At 38.1% G+C, this 26410-nt stretch overlaps 1 protein-coding gene across 11 annotated transcripts in view; it reads left to right on the forward strand.

The window, feature by feature from the left end:
* LOC118526746 (phospholipid scramblase 4) overlaps positions 1-26410 on the forward strand; it is a 129051-nt gene that overhangs the window by 90047 nt on the left and 12594 nt on the right. For 6 of the 11 annotated variants that reach the window (XR_013447126.1, XM_078070731.1, XM_078070710.1 and 3 more), the window contains 3 exons: positions 10811-11054; positions 11627-11654; positions 12955-13065. Coding sequence is in view for 10 of the 11 variants with exons in the window: in XM_078070731.1 (XP_077926857.1) it covers positions 11648-11654; positions 12955-13065 (118 nt within the window). In the remaining variant the exon portion in view is untranslated. The remainder of the gene's footprint in view (positions 1-10810; positions 11055-11626; positions 11655-12954; positions 13066-26410) is intronic. The other 5 variants (XM_078070747.1, XM_078070759.1, XM_078070740.1 and 2 more) reach the window with 1 other exon arrangement.

The raw sequence follows: 26410 nt of genomic DNA on the forward strand, positions 1-26410 counted from the left end.
GTTTTAATGTTGGAAGTTTATATGCTCATAAAAGTTTTGAAGTTTTCCCAGTAGAAAAGAAATAAAAGATCTGCAAATCTGATTATGTCCCAGATTTTTTTAATCATTTTTTTTTAAAGATTTTATTTATTTATTCATGAGAGAGAGAGAGAAGAGGCAGAGGGAGAAGCAGGCTCCCAGTGGAGCAGGGAGCCTGCTGCGGGACTCGATCCCAGGACCCCGGGATCATGACCTGAGCCAAAGGCAGACTAATCAACTGAGCCACTCAGGCGCACGGAATCATTCTCTTAGTTGTTTATAATATGTGCATATGCATTACATGTTTCTATATTTGAATAATTAAATATTCCCAGTAGAAATGTATTTCATCCCTTTATTTAATTTTTTTTCTTTCTAATGGCAGTGTTAGGCCTTTATCCAAGGAAGGATACTTTGATCTCTATTTATCTAAGTCATTTCTGCTCAGTTTTGTATGCTATGCTTACCAAAAGCATAGCTACCATCTGTCACTGTACACCGCTATTACAGTTATCATTGACTATATATTCCTATGCTGTGCCTTTTATTCCTGTGACCTATGCATTCCATAACTGGAAGCCTGTATCTCCCACACTGCCACACCCATTTATGCCCATCCCCCACCCCCTTCTCTCTGGCAGCCATCAGTTCTCTGTATTTATAGGTCTGATTTTGCTTTTTGTTTAATTGTTTTGTTTTTTAGATTCCACATATGAGTGAAATCATATGGTATTTGTTTTCCTCAGTCTGACTTATTTCCCTTAGCATCATACCTTCTAGATCCATCCATGTTGTCACAAATGGCAAGATCTCATCCTTTTTTATGGCTGCATAATATTCCAGTACACACACGCACATGTGTGTGTGTGTGTGTGTGTGTGTGTGTGTGCATCACATCTCTATCCATTCATCTATTGATGGACACTCAGCTGCTACTTGTTTTCAATTTGTCGTAACATTCCATCTTTCTTTTACATGTTTGCTCTGTTCTTTTTCCTTTCAGTCTACTTTATCATTACATTTGAATGAGTTTGTTTTAGCATGTAATTGGATCATTAAAAAAAATATCCATTTATCTGTTTTGATAATGTATGTTTCTTCATTGATATGTTTAGTACATTACATTTAATGTAACTATTGATATATTTAAATTTATACCTGCTTGTTTTCTTTTTCATTCTTCTGTGTCTCATTTCCTGTCTTTTTTTTTTTTTTTAACATTATTTGAATCTTTTTGTAGTATTTAATCTGTTATTGTGTTCTGGATTATATCTTTGAGTAGTGTTTTTAGTGGTGGCTCTCAACCCACATGAGTTGAGACTTTTCTGTTTTTTTTGTACATGTGTACTGTATCCTGGATATTGTATTTTGAATATTATGTTAAAAGATTCAGAGTCTTATTTAGATGCTATGCAGGAAATTGATTTTCTTATTGTTTTGGCAGGCAGTTGACCCATTTGGGTTCAGGCCATAGGTTCTACCAGCCTTCTGTGTATTGTGATTTGAGTATCAACTTTCATTTTCAAAGCCTTGGTCATGCTATTTAGATCTCTTTTACAATCCAGTGGTCAGTCTGAGACCTGGGCTGTGTTCTCCCTTCAGTTCTCAAAGTTTTTGTTAGGAACAGATCCATGTATGCATCACTCAGGGATGAACCCAGAAGTTCATAAATAACTTTACTGGGATACTTTCTGAGGCTTCTCCTTCTCTACAGTCTCCTTACCAGTTTTCTGGGCCTCTCCTTTTCAGTTCTTGAGCCAGAAAAAAAATGAAGTTTTTTTTACCTTTTTCTGCTGTGTACTTCCCACAAATTAATTTGTATACAAGGCCAAGTTATAGGAGGGCAGAGAGAAAAAAGAAACCAAGGGAAGAGTTTCACCCCATCCTCTTGGGACCCCAGCTCCTTGTATCCAGAGGAAGATTTCCTAGGCACCTGTGAGCCTCCTTGGATGCACTCACTCCTTTCTGCACAGTGGGATCGCCAGGATCTGGGACATGAGAAAGTGGAGAAAAAGAAAAAATACTGGGAAAACTCTCTCTTTCTGAGCTTTAGGAACTCCCCTTCTCCCTGCTCAAGCCAGAACCAGAGAGCTTCTTTGGGAGCTCTCTCTGCACCTGCTGCTTACTACCGTGTTTCAGACTGCCTTAAAATATATCAGGCAGGGATACCAGGGAAAGATTAGGAACCTGATTCTGGTTTATGGTACTTCCAATTCTGGCCTTCTTCTCCGATCCTTTTGCATGGGATTTCCAGAGTCCTCAAATAGCTGCCTAATCCTTCAGTCTGGGTTAATTCATTGCATTCAGTGGGAGAGACAGGGTGATACAGGTTTACTAGATCTTACCCAGAACTGGAACAGGTGACCTATTATGAATTTTTTTCCTCTGGGTTCAGAATTTCTTTCTAAATTATACATATATTCCAAAAACCTTACAAAATGGAAGGTGAAAGGGGCTCATTAGAAGGGCCTATTTTCATATTATAGAGTATAGTAGTAGGAGAGTTGGATAATTTGAAAGCAACGTGAAGGTGGTGGGATAGGAGAGAGAGCGCAGCAAGGATACAGAAGGCAATTTTCAGTGGGGTTTAGAAAAGTAATCTGGCCTCTGATAAGGTTGTTTTAAACCGTAGTTTCCCCAATTCATGAAACTGACTTTGAATGGGTTATTTAAACTCTGAGCTTCTCTTCCCTTACCTGTGTAATGCAAGTCCATAATATCCACTTCACTGAAAATATGCAAAGTTCCTGGCACCTCCTAGATAATTAGTAAATGATATCTAAAATTGAAACACAGTGAAACTGAGTGTTTTAAATATATTATATTGGTTTATTTGGGGTCTTAATTAATCAGCAGGTAACCCCACAGCTCTCTCTAGCTAACTGCTTCTTTAAACAATACTTTAAATTTTCTCTAAAAAGTATTAAAATTTTTTAATTAAAAAGAACCATGTTTTCTGTTTGGCCTCATTCCAGTTAGTTTTACATTGGAATGTAATGATGGTTTATTTGTTTGAGAATTTGGAAACATGACTGGTTTGCTTATTCTTTCTAGCCCTGTGGTTTAGTATTATGGTATATTTAAGTCTATAACATATAAATATTATATAAATTTACGTAAATGTACAATATATATAAAATATAGGTAAGCAGTATGTTGTGAATAAATAATATAACATTTTCAGTTTCTACATAGCAGGGTTGTAGAAGTAGTATTTCATCAAGAGAATTACATTTTGTAATTTATGAGAACAACATAATACAGACTAGTGCAAAAGTGACAAAAATGTGCAAATTAAGGGAACTATCTCTGTGTGAATCAACTAACATTCAAAAAGCCCTTACCAAAAAAAAAATTTAATTTAATTCTAAATTTATTTAGAATACACAACTTCCTTTTTTTTTTTTTTTAATCCAGAGAAACTGATGCCTGTAAAGTGCGTAAATCCTGTGGTCTGTCATGATCCAGAATATGTAGGGAATTATATAAGTAAAAATCTCTTCCTTTAGGAAACTTGCTTTCTAGTTAGGGCTTCCACCAAAATTTAATCTTCTTTAAAGCCTTTACCTTTCCAAAGCTGTTTATGCTTGTAACTGCTGCTAATATTCTGTCTCCCTGCTCTCTCTAAGGTTCCTTACCAGGAGGCTCACTCTCCACAGCCCTACCTGCTCTTCTCCACTCTCTGCACCACATGGCACCACCTCCGAGACAGAAAAGTGTTTTCTTTTTGGTCCAGCCAGTCTATTGGGCCAGAGTAGAATAGCTGAGACCCCAGTACTTCCTTTTATAAACATGATCTCCCCTTGGGCCAGTTTCCCAGGGAGGATTTTCTTCCTGAGCTCTGTTTATGTTATGAGAAATCTTACTGCAGAATTTTTTTGTGAAACGAGTTCTTCACATATCTCATCATATTCAGTAAAGTAAGTAAACTGACTCAGTTTAACATTTATAGCTAACATTATCCTCGGTAATAGCACATATGAATTCGTATATTTATAATCCACAACACTCTTGGTGAGCCAAAGTAGATGGATTAATATAAATGTATCACAGTTACTGTGAGAACATTTCAAGGACCAGGCCCACCCATTTATGAAATGAATTTTATATTCAAAAAGAAGCATATTTGGACGAGTTGTTTCTGCCTTTTAATTCTACTGCCTATCACCAGAAACAAGGAAAAGTAGCTCATTAGATTGTATTTATTTTTCTACTCCACCCTACCTCAAAGGTAAATATTGAAGGGTTCTGGTGTGGCTGCAGTTATGGGTGAGAGGAAGGCACAGGTGGGAGCAGCCACATGCTGTAGACTGGGGGAGCCAGCTTCCTGGCCAGATGCTGGCAGTACTTCTTAATGGCTGTGCAACCTTGAGGAAAAGCCTTTAAATAACTTCTCTGTGCCTCACTTTCCACCTCTGTTATAGTACCTCTTTTATAAAGCTTTTTATGATTCTTGGGCATCGCAGCCTTTTTCATCCATTAATGGAAGATTAAAAAATGTAAAAAAAAAAAAAGGCAAAAGAACACATAGTAAGTCTAGTGAATTTACTGCAAAAAAAAAAAAAATACTAATTAAAACCCTAAACGTATAAGATTTAGGGAGACTTAGAGGCCATATTTTTGGATATTCCAGTCAAATCTGATTTGAACTAGTTTGTTCTTTAGCAGTGATTTCAGAGAGGCTACCCCTGAACATGTGTGTTAATTTGGATTTTCTTTTGGAAACGTAGAGCTGTTTTAATATTCAATCCAGAATCCACGGGCAAGCTAAATAGAAACACAATGCACCTGTTTCTTTTAAACCTCCAATTTTGGGGGCTCTTTCTCTAGGCTTCCATTGAATTCCCATATGTCTTTGTCTTGCTTCAGTCAAAGAAGTGAATAAAAGTTTTGTATGTTTAATTAGCAAGAGGTATTTAAAGAGTCGCTTAAGAAGGAAGAATCAACAATCCTTTTGAATGTGTAAATAAGACTTCCTTCCATACAGTGCTGAGTACCTGCTGTTCTGTAATATTTTCACGAGTGATTCTTTAAAATCTATAAACCACCATATCAGTTAAAATTTCTCTTTCAGGAAACACATTATTTTTAATACTTATTGAATTAAGAATTGTGTTTAATGGCATAGTAATACAAAAGAAATTTTTCATTTAGCGAATTGGCAAAGTTTAAAGGGAGGTAATATTTATTAACATTGAAATGGTCACTCACATGATTTGAGTTTAAACTGAAAGAGCCTTGCTAGAAAAAAAAAAAAATTGGCAAAATATTCCCTAAGTTGTAAAAACATTCACCTATAGAACACCAAATCCTTCTTAAACTAGTTATAAGAAGTTTGTACCAATATTTATGTAAATGGGAATTTTATAGCATTAATCATAATACTAGAAAGGTGTGAACAATAAAAATGGAATAGTTTAAATAAGTGAAGACAGTCATTGGTACCTTACATTTAAACACATATATTTGTTAGTTTACAGTATTTCTAATAATATTTATTATAAACCCCCCCCCCATGCATACACACAGAAACATAAAGTCATACACATATACACACATGCAGGACATTGACCAACATTTTGAGAATAGTTATTTTTGGAAGTTGGTTTAAGAGTTATGTTCATTTCTTTATACTTACTGATGTTTTACAAATGATGATGTTTTACTGTTGTGATCACAAATATGTATAGAAACAAACTGAGGGTTCTGGGGAGGGTGGGGGGATAGGTTAGCCTGGTGATGGGTATTAAAGAGGGCACGTACTGAATGGAGCACTGGGTGTTATACGCAAACAATGAATCATGGAACATTACATCAGAAAAAAAATATATATATATGTACTTCTATTTGTAATAGTTTAGCAACTTTTTCAAAAATCTAAGCACAGTTTAGTTCTGACACTCACCAGCCAGAGTTAGCACAGACTCCACAAGTTTAAAGGTACAAGTCTCCAATAAGACTGCCACCACTGAAGATACCAGCCCTAAGTTCAGGGAACCCCAGGTCACCCACACTTCTGAGCAACTGGCTACAAATTTGGGGGTTCTCATCACCCTCTCAGGTTTGATCATTCATTAGAATGACTCACAGAATTCTAAGTGCTACATTTACAGTGCAGGTTTTATTATGAAGGGTAAAAATCAGGACCAGCCAAAGGAAGAGACACCTTGGGTGAGATCTGGTTTCAGATTTGAAATTTTCATGCCTCTTTCCTGTGGAGTCAGAATGCGTCCCCTCCCAACATACTGATGTGTTCGCCACCTAGAATCTCACTCAAGCTTCAATGGCCAGAGTTTTTATTGGGGTTTCATTATGTAGGCATGGTTACTTGAATTATTAGCCAAGTGGTTGAACTAAATCTCCAGCCTCTCTCATCTCCCCAGAGGTCAAGAGATAAGTAAAATATAACATAGCTCAAAATACCACCCTCTTAATTCATATGGTGATCTTTTGGCATGATCAGCCCCCATCCTGTGACATCTCCTTAGCATAAATTGAGGTGTGATCCAAAGGCCCACCATGTTTAATAGAGACACTCCCATCACTTGGGAAATTCCAAGGATTCAGAAGTTTCTCCCCAGAGCCTGGGACAAAGGCCAGACAAAATCTTTCGTATACAACACTAAGTTACATGTAACAACTGAAATTGAGTAGTCATCACTTCCTATGGAAATGGAAGAAAATGATTAATACATGAGAGATTAATCAAAGCCTAATAAATATTTCTTTTTTAAGCAGGGCCTGTGTACATTCCTAGGACTATTAGCACATTAACTTCTATTTACTCAGCATGGAGTCTTGTGAAATAAAAGGTTTATAAAGTGAATGCTCGAAAAATACCAACGTTTACATTTATTAAGAGTTTCATCAAGCCTTTCAAATAAATCAAATATAATACTACACATATTATCTCATTGGAATATATGCCATGAAGTACTACACTAATATAGACACTACACTAATATAATTTAAAAATAACCTCAATGTTTATATCTTGGAGATGTAATGAATATTGTAATTTTTAGACAATGTCTTTAATGTAACTATAATTGTCTGCAATTTTTAAAGTCCATTACTGGATAAATCCATTCATCTGAATAATATAATTAATGTCACTATCCTACTAAAATCTAAAGCAAATCCTGTACACATGTAAGATGTGCTCTAACTCATTTGTCTTTCATTTAGCTACAAATAGGAAAAAGCCCTCCAGCAATGCCTCCATTTTCTTTCTCCTAGTTCTTTCCAATTTCCAAACTCATTACCAACAGCGCTTGTAAAATCATGTCTGCTAGAACCATAGTCACTGCGGAATCAGTGATGGGGAGTTATTGATGTCAGCTTGAAACCCAGGATAAAGTCTTCACCAGGGATTCTTAGTAATGTCTGTTAATGGCTGAATGGCAAGCAGCTCTTTTATGCTACACTTGAAGACGGACACTTATTCTTGGTTTCTTCACCAGCTGGTTTATTTTATCTAGTGAAATTATGCGTGCTTGTTGAGGATTTGCTGTGTGCCAGGCACTGTTTTAGAAGTGCTATCTGAGGGGGCGCCTGGGTGGCTCAGTCGTTAAGCGTCTACTTTCGGCTCAGGTCATGATCTATGGGTCCTGGGATCCAGCCCTGCATCGGGCTCCCTGCTCAGCAGGAGGCCTGCTCCTGCTTCTCCCTCTCCCTCTCCCTCTGCCCCTCCCCCTGCTTGTGCTCTCTCTCTCTCTCTCTCTCTCTCTGTGTCAAATAAATAAAGTCTTCAAAAAAATAAAATAAAAATTTTAATAAATAAATAAAAGTGCTCTCTGAGTGTACCATGTCAGTCTTCACAACAGTTCTGTGAGGTGGATGCAGCTGTCATACTGCCCATGACACAACAACCCAACAGCAGAATAGTCACTCAAAGTCATATAGCCATTAGGGATACCTGGGATCTGCGTATCTGAGCCAATGTGCTGGCATACATCACTTACCAGCCACCAAATCTACCTTCCTCCAAGTATCCTACCTTTTGTACAAAGGATATCCTCTCCCAGCAGTTATATGTTAAACCCAGATGGTCAGTTGTGGTAGATGGACTAGGACTTTGCAGGAACTAGCTGTTTTTCCTGCCCTTGGTAAGAAGCAGAGGAATTGTACAGACAGTGACCCCCTGGTTTCTTTTCTCTCCTCTCACTGTTGAAGGCACTGGAAACTGTCAGAGCCTAAGGTTTCAGTTTGCATATGCAGATCTCCAAGACTTCTGCCTAGAGAATTGCAAGATTGTCACATATCCAAAGGCTCCCTTGCCAAGAGGCCAGGACACATTCCAGTAAATACTCAACTGCAAAAAGTTTCCATCACGGTTTCTTCATTGTTTACACTTCCAGGAATAATGTAGAAAGGAACAACAGATATTTAGTTAGAAAGTTATATGCAACATATAACTGTCAAATAGTTCTTTTGTATTGTGAAATCATGTCAGACACATAAATCTGCATATTTAAACATATATGTACCTTTTAAAGACTAGTAAGAACCCATCACCCCTGTTCTCACCACCCTGTAAACTAAAGCATTAGGAGAAACTTAAAGCCCCTGTGGGCCACAATGACACTTGCCCCACATTCTCCTGAATTTTGTGTTATTCCCTAACTTTAAAGTATGTATTCCCCCCATGTATGTATCCGGAAAAAAATGTTCTGTTTCATTTTCCTACATTTGGACATTAAATGATATCGTATATGTGTTCTCCAATGACTTGCTTTTATTTTTTTTTTAGTGTCGTTATTTTGAGATTCATCTCTCTTGATGATATGGCTATAGTTTGTTTTCACTACAGTATACTCTTGCATCATAGGAATGTACCAGAATTTATTTGTTAAGGGGTGCCTAGATGGCTCAGTCGGTTAAGCGTCTGCCTTCAGCTCAGGTCATGATCCCAGGGTCCTGGGATCGAGCCCCGCATTGGGCTCCCTGCTCAGCGGGAAGCCTGCTTCTCCCTCTCCCTCTGCTGCTCCCCCTGCTTGTGAGCTCTGTCAAATAAATAAAATCTTTAAAAAAAGAAAAGAATTTATTTGTTCAGTGTACCATTGATGGACATTTGGAGTGTTTTTTTAAATTTTATTTTATTATGTTATGTTAGTCACCATACATTACATCATTAGTTTTTGATGTAGTGTTCCGTGATTCCTTGTTTGCGTGTAACACCCAGTGCTCCATTCAATATGTGCCCTCTTTAATACCCATCACCAGGCTAACCCACCCCCCCACCCCACTCCCCTCTAGAACCCTCAGTTTGTTTCTCAGAGTCCATCGTCTCTCATGGTTTTTTTTAATATGAACAGTGTGTCGACATTTTTGTATGTATCTTCTGTATACATGTACAAGAGTCACTTGAAGGTATATTCCTAAGAGTGTCCAGGATTTAAGGTTCTAGAAACACTCATTTTCTAAACACCAGAGATTACCATCTTTGAAGGAATAGGATCAATTTCATGTACTTTGATTGGCCTGCAGTTTGTTCTGACTTTTTGATATGCCCTAGAATACTTTTCTTTTTTTAAGATTTTATTCATTTAAGAGAGAGACAGAGAGAGCACAAGCAGGGGGAGGGGCAGAAGGAGAGGGAGAAGCAGACTCCCCACTGAGCTGGGAGCCCAATGTGGGACTCGATCCCAGGACCTGGAGATCATGACCTGAACCGAAGGCAGAGGCTTAACCATATGAGCCACCGAGGTGGCTCCCCCCCCACCCCCACCACAGAGTACTTTTTTTAATCTTTAAGACACATAGGACTTTGTACAACTAGTTCTAGTTCCAGAAGTGAGTGGAAATGGTGCAAGACTGGTGGGATTCCGATCCATGCTTGGCAAGACAGTCATTTGAGCTGGAAATCTACATACTGGTTTATGTCATGGTGGTGTTCATTGAGTCAACTCAGTATCCATATTGACTACTGTCTTATATGGTAATCTAAAGTTTCTTTGACATACCTCATCTATATTGGTGATTTCTACTCAGCTGGAACTACACAAATGACCCCATTTTGTAATCTGATAAACAGAATGACACATTGGAAAGAAAATCCAAAAGAAACTTTGAATTTAGAAGTACTTGATTTTAGGGGTGCCTGGGTGGCTCAGTCAGTTAGGCATCTGCCTTCAGTTCAGGTCGTGATCTCAGGGTCCTGGGATTGAGCCCCGCATCGGGCTCCTTGCTCAGCGGGGAGCCTGCTTCTCCCTCTCCCTCTGCTGCTCCCCCTGCTTGTGCTCTCTCTCTGTGTGTCAAATAAATAAATACAATCTTAAAAAAAATAGAAGTACTTGATTTTAGTAGGGTTGGCTATTTATATATGAGAGAGATAATATAATTAAAGATATGGAAAGTATTCAACCCTTTGCCTGACATTAGATAAGCATTCATAAATTATAGCCTTTGTTGATGTTGTTCATTGTTAATATCCAGAACTCAGAAATCCTAAAATTCCTTTCTCTGATAATAACTTTTTTTTTCAGTCTTGAATGAATTCATGAAATCTCTCCCCCACCCCTTGTTTCAAATCTCATCTCAACCTCTGATTTACTTCTCTCGAGTTATACTCATAACGTTTACATATACATACTGTTTATTTAAATAAAATAAACTTCTTCTGGCCTCTTCTTAAACAAAACATGCCTATTTGGAGCTTTTGACTCTTACCCTCCCCAGTCCGCACCACTTCCCCACCAGCTTCCTCTGCAGTTCAGTTAATGGCACTGTCATCAGCTCTGGTACCCTGGCCTGAAAACTGACGCTCATCCTTCACTCCTCTCTTCCCTAGTCCGTCAGCAGCTCCAGTAGATTCTGCTCCTGACCACACGTCACCCTCTCCAGGGTGACCTCCCCGGTCTAAGCCAGCATCGGTCCCACCCGGATTATGGCTGCCATCCCATCCTCACTGCTTCCACTCGTGCCCCCTCAAGAGAAAGTATAAATCAGCTCTCATCCCTCCACTGATTAAAGTCCTCCAAAGACTGCCCAGCGGCAATTATAGCAAATCCTAAACATTTTGCCTCGCTTTTCAGGTATGATCAGACTTGTTTCCATCTCTTCACTCTGTTCTCTTCAGTCCTTGTGTCCCAGTAACACCTGACCTCTGCCTCACCCTTGAGTACTCCAAGCTCACTGCCATCTCAGGGCCTTTGCACGTATTGCCTGTTTTCCTAGAACTCCCTACATTGTAGTGTCATGCCTCCTTTCCTGGTTCGAACAGCTCAAAGTTTACCACTGAGAGAGGATTTCCCTGAACCTCCTGGGACCCCATCCATGTTTTTCCTAAACTTTTTACTTTGTTTTCTTTATGTATCTGTACTATCCAGATATAATCTTAAATATTTGTTAATGTGTTTTTAATCTCATGCCACTAAAAATCTCCAGCATGATGGTCACCTGTTTTTCTGGTCTTTACTATATTTTCAACATCTATGTTAATGCCTGATACATAATAAGTGCTCAGTAAATATTTGTTGAATTAATAAAAATATGAATGAAATGTAACTGGAGACAAAAAAATCATAAAACCTGTTACATGTATCACTAAGTAATAATAGTAACTATATATATCTATCTTAAGGTATTAAAATGTTTTATTTTTCAGGACTAAGTGGAATTCTTCAAAATGTCAGGTAAGATTTTATGAATAAATTTTAATATGCTCTATTTTCAAATGTGAATTTTGTGATATTTTCCTTAAAAATTGGAGTTTATTTCCTTTTGAAGTTATTTTTTATTGTTGTTTAGCATTTGGAGAAAACATATGTGTTCATTTATATATATGAACATTTCTATCTTTGACAGAAAAGGATTAAAAGGGATTTATATTGGCACATATATACTGAAAGATCTCTAAAGTATGTGGGGAGAATTAAGTAAAGGAAAAAGTAAGAAAGTAAGTCTGCAAAGAGGGGCAGTACTAATAAGAAGCCTGTGGTGACAGCCTGCTCACATGGAGAAGGGCTCAGAAGCAGGTCCTGCATTTTCAAACAGTGCAGAAGATGATGGAAGGAGAGAAACATCACATTTATGGGATTTGTGTTTTTCAGAGATAAAAATCAGTCAGTTAAGAGAATCAGAATTTTTCCTTGTAGTGAGTACAGGGAGACACGTCTCTGATCACAACAACGGGATGAGGTAGCATCATGGAAAGTGAGTTCAGGCCCTCCCTTGCAACAATTATAGTAACCGAGATCAGTTTCACTGGAGAGGTAGTTTAAACTGCCTCTGACTGAGTTGTGTGTGGAACCACTGCATTTTAAGCCATTACGTATTTATTGTGTGATGTTTTGAAATCATTTAAACATAGTCATTTTCCAAAAAGGATTAGGGACAAAATAAGATTCACTCTACATATGACTGTGTTCTCCATATTATATAGTGGGGAAAAGAATTTTTGCTAATGAGCCAGCAGTTTATGTAGGTAGGAATCAGCATGAAGTCAGCTGAACCACTAGCATGAAAGTGTGTTGCTTTGATCATAGCACAATATAAATAATTGCTTAGTTTGTTTTTTTCTTAAATCTATATTCAGCCTGAAAATTCATCAATATATATTAATAGGTTAATACCTAATATACATAATAAATTATGTGTCTTTAAAAAATATGAGTGTATTTCATATTATTTACATTCATTGATAAGAAAAAATGAATTTGGGGCGCCTGGGTGGCTCAGTCGTTAAGCGTCTGCCTTCAGCTCAGGTCATGATCCTGGGATCCTAGGATCGAGCCCCACATCAGGCTCCCTGCTCCGCAGGAGGCCTGCTTCTCCCTCTCCCACTCCCCCTGCTTGTGTTTCTGCTCTCGCTGTGTCTCTCTCTGTCAAATAAATAAATAAAATCTTTAAAAAAAAAAAGAAAAAATAAATTTATTCTCTTATCACATTATCACTTCCATTGTAAATCATGTCCCTTCTACCTCTCCTCCCAAGGTGTGGTCCCCACAGCCCCTGAGCAACCTACAGATGAAACGGAGAATCAAATAAAGTCTCCTGATCCCAGGCCTGATGCTCCTCCTGACTACAATTCCCATTTTGTACCAGGTGGGTTAAATAATCAGAAAGATTATTTCACCTCTCCAGAAAACCATACTAATAGTTAAGATTGCTTTTAAAAGTAAGTAAGTAATTGAATGATTCAGTAAATAAGTATTGAATGCCTCCAGGATGCCAAGTAGTTTACTGGATGTCCATTAGAATATATTTGTAGGCTACTGAGGAAGGAAGTTGTACAAACACTAAAGGCATGCTCTTTGCTCTGTTATGAAAATGTGAAGAGAATGTTGTAGGACCGGGATGACAGTAACTGACTCTACCAGGGATTTGAGGGAGGATATAACTGAGGAAGTCAGATTTTTCTGGCTTGATGAGGAGTTTCTCACTCAACGGAAAGGAGGAAGGGACTTCTTTCTAGCAGAAGGAACTGTAGGTACAAAAGCACAAGGTCGTGTGGGGGGATGGAGTAAACTTGTGATGGACATTAAGGAGGGCATGTGATGTAATGAGCAGTGGATATTATATAAGACTGATGAATCACTGACCTCTACCTCTGAAACTGGTAATACATTATATGTTGATTAATTGAATCTAAATTAAAAAAAAAAAAAAGCCCAAGGTCATGAAAGTCTGTTAGGAGACATGCATGGGACAAATGCAAGAGAAATGGAGGTGAATGGCCTTGAGTGCTGATTAAGGAGTTATACAAATATTTTTATAAGTCTGAATGCACTACTGGTGGTGACTTAGTGAAATGGATACTCATAATGCTAGTAGAAATTTGAGTTATTATAGTCTTTTTATAAAGTAATTAGGCAATGTGTAAAATTTTTAAAATTAGAAATACGCTTACTTTCGAAGTAAGGAAGGAAATAATCGGGATTGTATGCAAATACATTTCAATGACCTAGAAAATGATAGATAAGGTGTAGCAACATTTCTCTAAATATATAGTTAAATGTATATTTAGAGGTGGGAACCATTGAGTTAGTCTGTGAAAGAGGAGAAGAAGCCCCAGTACCCAAAGGATAATGGTAAAAATGTTGTTTTGGCTCTAGACAAAAGATCTGTGGAGCTCAGTTAACCTCTGCCCTTGCAGTGTTTTCTGAAAACAGCAGGGCTTCCTTTTCCCCTTTCCCTCATATATGTGCATATCTGGTCCAATTTAACCCCTCATTACTGGCTCAACTCCTGCTAAATCCAAGGTTTTGACAGTCCTAAATTATAATCATGCTATATCTGACCATTTCTCTAAATTTACTTCAGAACATGATCTACATAATCTATCTTATGTTAATGGATCACTCTATAACCAATAACCTAGGTTCCACTAGAACAGAGGCTCTACCAGTTCTAAGTAACATTGGCTATAAGTCATGTTCTGTTCATCTGGGAAAGTGTCTGTTCCTCTCCTATCAAAAAATTAGCAAGAGCATAGGATATATCATTCAAATCAAATGACTAGATAAGTTGAAAAACATTATGATGCAGAGCACAGAACTGCATTTTCAGTTATGAAATACAGTAACAAAAATTCACTGTGATCGCCACCTAGTGGCTGAACTATATACTTATTTATGATGATGCAAATTATGGCCCTGTAATTCACATAAAGGAACTTGGAATACTATAAAGTATTTGGCTTTAATTAATTTCTTTAAAATCAATTACTTAATTTCTATTAGCATTATAGTACTGGACATGCAATCCCACTGAAAATAATTTTGTCCCAAATATGTTTGAAAGAATAGCTAATAAAGACACTTTTGTTATACGTAGTCTATTTAAAGAAAAGAAATTGACATAATTTTGTGAAATAAAAAAGGATGGTAGTATTCAAAATAACTGAGAAGATGCAAATCCCACAAAGAGGTATTTTTCACGTTGGTATTGGTAGGACAAAGCTCCATAACAGAGTTCTTTTTTTAAATAAATCTGGGATATTATAGTTACCAAAATTAACCGTTTTGCTTTGTTTTGGTTTCCTACAGAACCAATCAGAATCCTTAATGGTAATTTCAAAGCTCAAATGGGGAATATAATATGCTGTTTACCACACATAATTTGAACATGTTTGTTCCTTCAGTTCTCTTAACATCTATGAATAATACATATAACAAAAATCATTTGATTACATAAACATGTATATAATTTTTCTAGAAATATAATCTGTACTGAATAGCCCCATAATCTAAATTATAATTTTCTAATTTATTGATCCTCAAATTTTATTACATGAGGTACTTTTATGTTAAAATCACATGGCTAAAGATGGCGGAGGAGTAGGGGACCCTATTCCAACCGGTCCCCTGAACTGATCTGGATATCTACCAGACCACTCTGAACACCCACAAAATCAGTCTGAGATGTAAGAAGATATATCTGGATCTCTACAAACAGAATATCGCAGGCAGTTGGTTTCGAGGTATGAAGTGGGGAGCCGCGATTCCCTGGGCAGATTTTGGAAAATAAACAGAAGGGGGAGGGAGCCAAGCCGCCAGGATCCTACACCACCGGTGAGCGATAGACTCCTGTGCTGGGGACAGGGCACAGGCTCGCAGACCGGTAGTGGCGGGGAAAGGACTTTAGGGTAGCCCCCTGGACTGAAATCTGGAGCGGCAGCGCCGTGCATGCGAACTGGGGGCGGCTGGTGGTTTTAGAAACACAAAGGGTAGAGACGTGCCTGGACCTGGCAGCTGAGGGGTGCACAACCCAGGACGCTGCAGTTTATAGCAGCACAGACAGAAACAGAGATAGTGTGGCCTGGAGAGCTCATTGAAGAACAGACTGCGATCTCTCTGCTCTGAGGCAGAGGGTTGGAAACGGTCTCTTCTGCTCTGACTCTCGGAAGAGATGCAGAAAGCCACCAGGGAAAGCCGCCAGAGAACAAAAGCCCCCAAAAAACGGTTTTCACTGAGCCCATCCGCCCCACACAGAGGGCAGGGCAACTCCACCCAAACGGGGTTGCCTGAGTAACGGCGCAGCAGGCCCCTCCCCCAGAAGACAGGCTGGGAGAACAAGAGGCCAACAACCCTAAGGTCCCTATAAAACAGGTGCATCTTGCTTGGGTTGTGGTCAATAATTTGGACTCTGTATATTCCCTCAACCACCCCTCAACAGAATGAGTAGGAGGAGGAACCCCCAAAATAGGAAAGACTCAGAGACTGTAACTTCTGCCACAGATTTACAAATGGATACAGATTAACCAAAATGTCGGAAATGGACATCAGGGTAGCGTTTATGAAGACAATAGCTAGAATGGAGAAATCGATTAATGGCAACGTAGAGTCTCTACTGGCAGAAATGAAAGCTGAATTGGCAGAACTTAAAAATGCTATCAATGAGATCCAATCTAATCTAGATAATCTAACAGCTAGGGTAAGCAAGGCAGAAAAACGAATTAGTGATCTAGAAGACCAACTGATAGAAAAGAAGGAAAAGAGGAGGCCAGGGAGAAGCAACTCACAATCCATGAAAGCAGAATTGGAGAAATAAGTGACACCATGAAACGTTCCAGTGTCAGAATTATTGGGATCCCTGAGGGGGTGGAGAGAGAGAGAGGACTAGAAGATATATTTGAGCAAACTGTAGCTGAGAACTTCCCTAATCTGGGGAATGAAACAAACATTCGTGTCTTAGAGGCAGAGAGGACCCCTCCCAAGATCAAGGAAAACAGACCAACGCCCTGGCATGTAATAGTAAAACTCACAAATCTTAGGACCAGAGAAATCATCTTAAGGGCAGTTAGGGGGAAGAGATTCCTTATGTACCAAGGGAGAAACATCAGAATAATGTCAGACCTATCCACAGAGACCTGGCAAGCCAGAAAGGGCTGGCAAGACATATTCAGGGTACTAAATGAGAAGAACATGCAGCCAAGAGTACTTTATCCAGCAACGCTGTTATTTAGAATGGATGGAGAGATTCAGAGCTTCCAAGACCAGCAGAAACTGAAAGAATATGTGAGCACTAAGCCAGCCCTGCAAGAAATGTTAAGGGGGGTTCTATAAAAGGAGAAAGACCCCAAGAGTGATATAGAACAGAAATTTACAGAGACAATCTATAGACACAAGGACTTCACAGGCAACATGATGACAATAAATTCATATCTTTCAATAATCACTCTCAATGTGAACAGCCTAAATGCTCCCATAAAACGGCCCAGGGTTGCAGATTGGATAAAAAGACAGGACCCATCCATATGCTGTCTACAAGAGACTCATTTTGAACCTAAAGATACATCCAGACTGAAAGTGAAGGGATGGAGATCCATCTTCCATGCCAATGGACCTCAAAAGAAAGCTGGGGTACCAATTCTTACATCAGACAAATTAGATTTTAATCTAAAGATTGTAGTTAGAGACATAGAAGGACACTATATCATTCTTGAAAGGTCTATCCAACAAGAAGATCCAACAATTGTAAATATCCACACCCCCACCATGGGAGCAGCCATCTACATAAGCCAACTGTTAACCAAAATAAAGAGTCATATTGATAACAATACATTAATTGTAGGAGACCTCAATACTCCACTCTCAGCAATGGACAGATCATCTAAGCAGAAAATCCACAAAGAAGCAAGAGCTTTGAATGACACACTGCACCACATAGATCTCATAGATATATACAGAACATTCCACTTTAAAAAAATAGAATACTCATTCTTCTCGAGTGCACACGGAACTTTCTCCAGAATAGACCACATACTCGGTCACAAATCAGGTCTCAACTGGTACCAAAAGATTAAGATTATTCCCTGCATCTTCTCAGACCATAATGCTTTAAAACTAGAACTCAATCACAAGAAAAAATTTGGAAGAAATTCAAACACTTGGAAGCTAAAGACCACTCTGCTCAAGAATGTTTGGGTCAACCAGGAAATCAAAGAAGAACTTAAACAATTCATGGAAACCAATGAGAATGAAAACACATCAGTCCAAAACCTATGGGATACTGCAAAGGCAGTCCTAAGGGGGAAATACATAGCCATCCAAGCCTCACTCAAAAAAATAGAAAAATCCCGAATTCACCAATTAACTTTACACCTTAAAGAACTGGAGAAAAGGCAACAAACGATGCCTAAGCCACGCATTAGAAGAGAAATAATTAAGATTAGAGCAGAGATCAATGAATTAGAAACCAGAAACACAGTAGATCAGATCAACAAAACTAGAAGTTGGTTCTTTGAAAGAATTAATAAGATCAATAAACCTCTGGCCAGACTTATCCAAAAGAAAAGAGAAAGGACCCAAATTAATAAAATTATGAACGAAAGGACTAACACCAAGGAAATAGAAAAAATTATTAGAAATCACTATCAACAACTATATGCCAATAAATTAGGCAACCTGGAAGAAATGGATGCCTTCCTAGAAACCTATAAACTGCCAAGACTGAAACAGGAAGAAATTGACAACCTGAATAGACCAATAAGTAGTAACAAGATTTAAGCAGTGATCAAAAACCTCCCAAAGAACAAGAGTCCAGGGCCTGATGGATTCCCTGGGGAATTCTACCAAACATTCAAAGAAGAAATAATACCTGTACTCCTGAAGCTGTTTCAAAAAATAGAAGCAGAAGGAAAGCTTCCAGACTCATTCTATGAGGCCAGCATTACCTTAATCCCCAAACCAGGCAAAGACCCTGTCAAAAAGGAGAATTTCAGACCGATATCCCCAAAATTCTCAATAAAATCCTAGCTAATAGGACCTAACAATACATTGAAAGGATCATCCACCACGACCAAGTGGGATTTATCCCCAGGATGCAAGGGTGGTTCAACATTCGAAAATCAATCAATGTGATAGAGCACATTAATAAGAGGAGGGAGAAGAACCATATATATGGTCCTCTCAATTGATGCAGAAAAAGCATTTGACAAAATACAGCATCCTTTCCTGATTAAAACTCTTCAGAGTATAGGGATAGAGGGCACATTCCTCAAGTTCATAAAATCCATCTGTGAAAAACCCACAGTGAATATCATCCTCAATGGGGAAAAGCTGAGAGCCTTTCCCTTAAGATCAGGAACAGGTCAAGGATGCCCACTCTTGCCACTATGTTCAACATAGTACTAGAAGTCCTAGCAACAGCCATCAGACAACAAAAAGAAATAAAATGTATTCAAATTAACAAAGAAGAAGTCAAACTTTCTCTCTTTGCAGATGACGTGATACTTTATGTGGAAAATCCAAAAGACTCCACCCCCAAATTACTAGAACTCATACAGCAATTCAGTAATGTGGCAGGATACAAAATTAATGCAAAGAAATCAATTGCTTTCTTATATACTAGCAATGCAACTGTAGAAAGAGAAAATAGAGAAACGATTCCATTTACAATAGCACCAAAAACCATAAGATACCTCGAATAAACCTAACCAAAGAGGTAAAGTATCTATACACGAGGAACTACAGAACACTCATGAAAGAAATTGAAGAAGACACAAAAAGATGGAAAAACAGTCCATGCTCATGGATCAGAAGAATAAACATTGTTAAAATGTCTATGCTACCCAGAGCAATCTATACCTTCAATGCCATCCCAGTCAAAATTCCAATGACATTTTTCAAAGTGCTGGAACAAACAATCCTAAAATTTGTATGGAATCAGAAAAGACCCTGAATCGCCAAGGAAGTGTCGAAAAAGAAAAACAAAGCTGGGGGCATCACGTTGCCCGATTTCAAGCTATATTACAAAGCAGTGATCACCAAGACAGCATGGTACTGGCACAAAAACAGACATATAGACCAATGGAACAGAATAAAGAGCCCAGATATGCACCCTCAACTCTATGGTCAATAATCTTCGACAAAGCAGGAAAAATATGCAATGGGAAAAAGATAGTCTCTTCAGTAAATGGTGCTGGGAAAATTGGACAGCTATATACAGAAGAATGAAACTGGACCATTCTCTGACACCATACACAAAGATAAACTAAAAAATGGATGAAAGACCTCAATGTGAGACAGGAATCCATCAAAATCCTAGAGGAGAACTAGGCAGTAACTTCTTCAACATCGGCCACAACAACTTCTTTCAAGATACATCTCCAAAGACTAGTGAAATAAAAGCAAAAATGAACTTTTGGGACTTCATCAAGATAAAAAGCTTCTGCACAGCAAAGGAAACAGTCAACAAAACAAAGAGGCAACCCACAGAATGGGAGAAGATATTTGCAAATGACACTACAGACAAAGGGCTGATTTCCAGGATCTATAAAGAACTTCTCAAACTCAATACCCAAAAAACAAATAATCAAGTCAAAAAATGGGCAGAAGACATGAACAGACACTTCTCTGAAGAAGACATACAAATGGCTAACAGACACATGAAAAAATGTTCATCATCATTAGCCATCAGGGAAATCCAAATCAAAACCACATTGAGATACCACCTTACACAAGTTAGAATGGCAAAAATTGACAAGGCAAGAAACAACAAATGTTGGAGAGGTTGTGGAGAAAGGGGAACCCTCTTACACTGTTGGTGGGAATGCAAGTGGGTACAGCCACTTTGGAAAACAGTGTGGAGGTGCCTCAAAAAATTAAAAATAGGGCTACCCTATGACCCAACAATTGCACTACTGGGTATTTACCCCAAAGACACAGATGTAGTGAAAAGAAGGGCCAAATTCACCCCACTGTTCATAGCAGCAATGTCCGCAATAGCCAGCCTGTGGAAAGAGCCGAGATGCCCTTCAACAGGTGAATGGATAAAGAAGATGTGGTCCATATATACAATGGAATATTACTCAGCCATCAGAAAGGATGAATACCCAACTTTTACATCAACATGGATGGGACCGGAGGAGATTATGCTAAGTGAAATAAGTCAAGCAGAGAAAGTCAATTATCATATGGTTTCACTTATTTGTGGAACATAAGGAATAGCATGGAGGACATTAGGAGAAGGAAGGGAAAAATGAAGGGGGGGAATCGGAGGGGGAAATGAACCATGAGAGACTATGGACTCCGAGAAACAAACTGAGGGTTTTAGAGGGGAGGGGGGTGGGTGGATGTTAGCCTGGTGATGGGTATTAAGGAGGGCACGTACTGCATGGAGCACTGGGTGTTACACGAAAACAGTGAATCATGGAACACTACATCAGAAATTAGTGTTGTATTGTATGGTGACTAACATAACATAATAAAATTAAATTAAATTAAAAAAATAAAATAAAATCACATGGCTCATATAAGAATTAAGCAACTCACTGAGTTGATAAAACAATATTCTTAAGATTATTTATATGACTTTTAGTTGCATTGTTTTTAATAGTTCAAAAAGAGGGGGTAGGGATATCTGATTTCCAGTCTAATTTGGGTACTCTTAAACACAGTTCTTACAGGAACTGAAGTATATTCTTCATGACAAACTGAAACATGTAATTTCTTCCATTTGTTCTAAAGACACTAGGTTTTTTGTTTTTGTTTTTTCTCATGTAGCTCTAATTTGACGTTGTTTCTAGTTACTATTATTTTTCCCTTAGTCTGTCCTGACTTTCAGTGTCTATCAAGATCTGTACGTCCTCTGTCCTTAAGAAGTGGTATTCCCCAGGGTTGGGCCACTCCCCTGCCCTGCCTTGTCTCCTTCTTTCAACTATTCCATTCACCCAACTTTTTACACACTCTCCTGAGTGATCTTGGTAATTTGCCTTTAACCACTTAAGAATCCCTTAGCACCCGCCCGTATCAATCTCCTGTGCTCTGAACTTGCATTTCCCTGGAAATGACCCTGGATCTCAAACTCAGTAGTCTGTAATTCAACTTTGGCATGTTGCTCCAGAACACATACCCTCTATTCTTTCCCTCCTCTGGAGGTTGCAGGGACCCACCACAGAACTTGAGAATCTTTCCTCATATCCAGTCTGTTACTGAGACAGGACTGTCTCTTCAATGTTGCTTATTACTCCTCCACTTACTGCTCCTTACATTACAAATTAACTTGCCTTCCATCTGCACTCCTGGAAGCACCTCCTGCCTAATTGAACCTCATTCATAAAGGTTCTGAGTGTAAGTCCAATTACTTCACTTTCTGTTTTATTGGCATACAGTTTACTCTTTGCACAGAGGAGTATAGGTCTTTCATAATCTTCAGTCCTTCCCCACCTTCCTTTCTAGCCTGTCTGCCTAATCTCCATACACAGCCTTGGCCCCCCTGCAATACTGAGTCTCCCCTGTGCAATTGTTCATTTTGCACCTACTCTCCCTGTAAAACCTCTGTCCATTGTGGACATCTGGCTGGGTCTAACATGTCAGCACTAACATCATAGGGTACCTCCTCTGCCTGGGTTGAGCACCGTTCCTCTCTAATCTCTTCACACACTATGAATCTACCTCTGATCCCACGAGTGAATTGCTTCATGATAACCATTCACTTTTTTAAAAAAAAATCTGTGTATTTTCTGTAGAACTGAATGTCCTCAAAGACATGTCTTTCTACATCTTTCTGTCTCTAGCAGCAAGCACAGCAGCTGGTCCTTGAAATGGCATTGTGGAGTGTTTCCCAAATAAAGAAATGTTTGATTTATTTCATGGCCTTGTTCTCAGACAGTATTAGAAGAAATAGTTCCACAATTCATGATGCTCCTGAGTGGGATTTTGATGAGTAACCAAAATGTCCCAGACTTCATGAGCGTCAAAAGCCACTCTTCCCTTTAATGCCCAAATCACCGGAATCTGACCCTCTGTCCAATTTGCCTTATAGGAAGGGCTATCTGTCTTTATTTCTCATCCCACACAACTTCTGGAAGTCTTGGGGAATCTCCCTTCCTGGTGGTGGCTGGTTTCCTCGGCATTGGCTGACCCCAGACCACTGCTTTGCCTCTATGCTGGTGACCACTTACTCTTTCTGAAGCCAGCTTTCTGCCTGCTACACTGTTTTTTCTGTACTGTGACATCCCCTAGGAGGGGTGCATGCGTGTGTGTGTGTGTGCGTGTGTGTGTGCGCGCGCACACGCGCGCCTAAAAAAACAGTGGCCAGCTAGAGTTGCTCTTCTACTCTGTAGTTTCAAGGCTATCCAGAGAGTCCTATTTTGGATGTTCCTCGCCTCTCTGATCTAAAGGGAGTATTAGCATAATTTAATTAAGGGTGCCTCTGCAGTCAGAATGCTTGAGTTTTAATTCTGACTCTGTCACATATTGACATTATTGATTCTTGAGCAAGTTACTTATCCTCCTATGCCTCAGTTTTTTCCTCTGTAAATTAAGGAGAATAATAATAGTCTCTACCACATAAGGTTGATGCCTAGATTACAAGATTTAATACATGTAAAGTAGTTACAACAGTGCCTGGAACATAATAAAAGCTCAGCACGTATTACCTATTACTACTTATATATATAAGTAGTAATATATATATATATATATTATATATATATATATAAACATAGCTTCCTCTAACAGGAGTTCCTTCCTGGTGTGCATGGTGTCCAGGATCCAGTTCTTTGGGTTCTCTGAGAGAGAGCATAGTCTCCACCTTACCCGACTCTCTCAGGTCTTTTTCATTCTGCAGGAGGGACCTTTTCAAAGAACAGCCACCAATGGACTGTTCACATTTTTCAGGAAATATCAGTCCCTGCCCTACACAGCTGTGTGGCATTGCTTTTTGATTACAAAAAGATACCAGATTTCCCAGTCTGGAGCCGCAGGCCCAGAGCCTGGGTTATTTTGGGAAATATGGCTACAGCTATCCCAGGCTTGTTCCCTTTAGTGCACGTACTTAGACAGGAGGTAAATCTCAGCTTCTGACACCCCTTGCTGTCTTCTGGACCAATATCCCAGTATAAGAAAACGCGGATACATGCACATCCACACATTATAAACAGTACTTTTATAAACAAATAGCAATTTTCAGAAAGAAACTCAGTTTAACCTATATTTAGGTAAGATTTGTTTTTTCCTTTAAGGAGAAGATCCACAAAACTATTTGCAACCATGTGATTATGCATCACAGTTTTGTGACATTGTCTCCATCTTTTCCATTTTACAATAGGATCTTTTCTTTTTTACGTTGGTTAAACAAAAGGGTCTTTAAATCACTGGCTTTCAAACATTCTTTTTTTTTTTCTTTCTTTTATTTAAAGGAATCTCTACACCCAACGTAGGGCTCAAACTCACAACCCCAAGATCAAGATTCACATGCTCTACCAGCCGCCCCCTTAAACATTCTTAATGACAATCTACTATGACCCACAGTAAATAATATATATATGTATATATTTACATATAACAATATTTATATGTATTTATTATATATATGCTATATATAACATTTCATCAAGCAATAATACAGTGAGTATATAGCATATGGACAATACAGTTTGATTTTTTCTATTTTATTTTATTCTAGTGTAGTAAATTTTATTGTAAAAAATTTTAATTGTTAATCATTAAATTGATTTCACAGCCCACTAATGTATGTATGTATTATAAAACACTATATTAGCACAATGTTTCTCAAACTTCGTTGTTGATAAGAATTAGTGAAATAGCTATACTTATATCAGACAAAATATACCTTAAGGCAAAAGTTGTTATTAGAGATAAAGAACATTTTACAATAAGAGAAGTGTCAATCCATCAGGAAGACATAACAATTATATATATATATATATATATACATCTAAAAACAGAGCTCCAAAATATATGAAGCAAAAAAGACCGAATTCAAAGGTAAAATAGACAATTCAGTAAATAAGAGTTGGAGACTGCAATACCCCACTTATAGTAATGGATAGAACAACTAAGTAGAAGGTCAAAGGGAAATAGAGGCCATAAGCAATATTATACACCAAACTAAACATAGACACGTATAAATTACTCTACCCAACAACAGCGGAATATACATTCTTCTCAAGTGCATATAGGACATTTTCCAAGATAGATTACTGATTGAGCCAAAAAACAAGTCTCATTAATTTAAAACAACTAAAATCATACAGGTTTCACAATGGAAGAAAATTAGTAATCAATAAAAATAGAAGGAAAGTTGGGAAATTCGAGGAAATTAACACACCATTAAATAACCAAAAAGGCAAAAAGAAATCACAAGAGAAATTGGAAAATACTTTTGAGGTAAATAAAATCTCAATATACCAAAGCTTATGGGATACAGCTAAAACAGAGCATAAAGAGGGGAGCCTGGGTGACTCAGTTGGTTTTGCGATTGAGCTCCACACTGGGCTCTGTGCTCAGCAGGGAGTCTGCTTAAGATTCTCTCTCTCTCCCCCTCTGCCTCTCCTCTCTCTCTCAAATAAATAAACCTTAAAAAAAAAATCAGAGAGAAATTTATAGCTATCAACACCTACATTAAAAAAGAAGAAAGACTTCAAATCAGTAACCCAACTTTTCACCTTAGAAAGAAGCCAAACCCTAAGCAAGTAGGAGGAAATAACAGAATTTAAAGTAGAAGTAAATGAAATAGAGAAAAGCAATAGGCCAAACTGACAAAACCGAAAGTTGGATCTTTGAAAATATCAACAAAATTGAGAAATCTTAAGCTAGACTGACCAAGAAAAAAAATAGACTCAAAATATTAAAATCAAGAATGAAAATGGAGACATTACTAACAAGCTTAAAAAAATTAAAATGTATTACAAGAGAATACTATGAACAGTTGTATACCAACAAACTGGAAAACCTAGATGAAATAGACAAATTCCTAGAAAAACACAATTTTAACTTACTCCAAGAAGAAAGAGAAAACCTAAAGAGAGCTATACAGCCAGTAAAAAGATTGAATTAGTCATTTAAAAATTTCTGACAAAGAAAAGCCCAGGTCTGGATGGCTTCATTAGTGAATTCTACCAAATGCTTAATGAAGATTTTAATACCAGCCCTTTACAAGAAATGTAAGAATAGTGGACACTTACTTCCCAACCCATTCTGTGAGGCCAGTGTTACCCTATTAGCAAAATTAGACAAAGACATCACAAGAAATGAAAACTGTAGAGCAATATTCCTTATAAATACAGATGCAAAAGTGCTCGACAAGATACTAGCAATGTAGTAACCAAATCCAGCAATTTAAAATAGGGATTATATACCAGGCCAAGTACACTTTGTCCCAAGTACGAGAGGTTGGTTTATCATACTAAAATTAGTCAGTGTATGTACCATATGAATGGAATATAGTAGAAAAATCATATGATCATATCAATAGATAGAGAAAAAGTATTTGACAAAGTGAAACATCCTGTATGATTAAAAACACTTAACAAATTAGGAATAGGAGGGAACTTCCTCAACCTAATAAAAGGCATCTATGAAAAACATCATGCTTAATAGCAAAAGCCAAAAGCATTCCCCCTAAAGTCAAGAACAGGACAGGATATCTCTTCATGCCACTTCTATTCAACATTGTACTAGCGGTTTTAGCCAGGGCGATT

Source organism: Halichoerus grypus, chromosome 1 (assembly GCF_964656455.1).
Source record: "Halichoerus grypus chromosome 1, mHalGry1.hap1.1, whole genome shotgun sequence".
NCBI lineage: Eukaryota > Metazoa > Chordata > Mammalia > Carnivora > Phocidae > Halichoerus > Halichoerus grypus.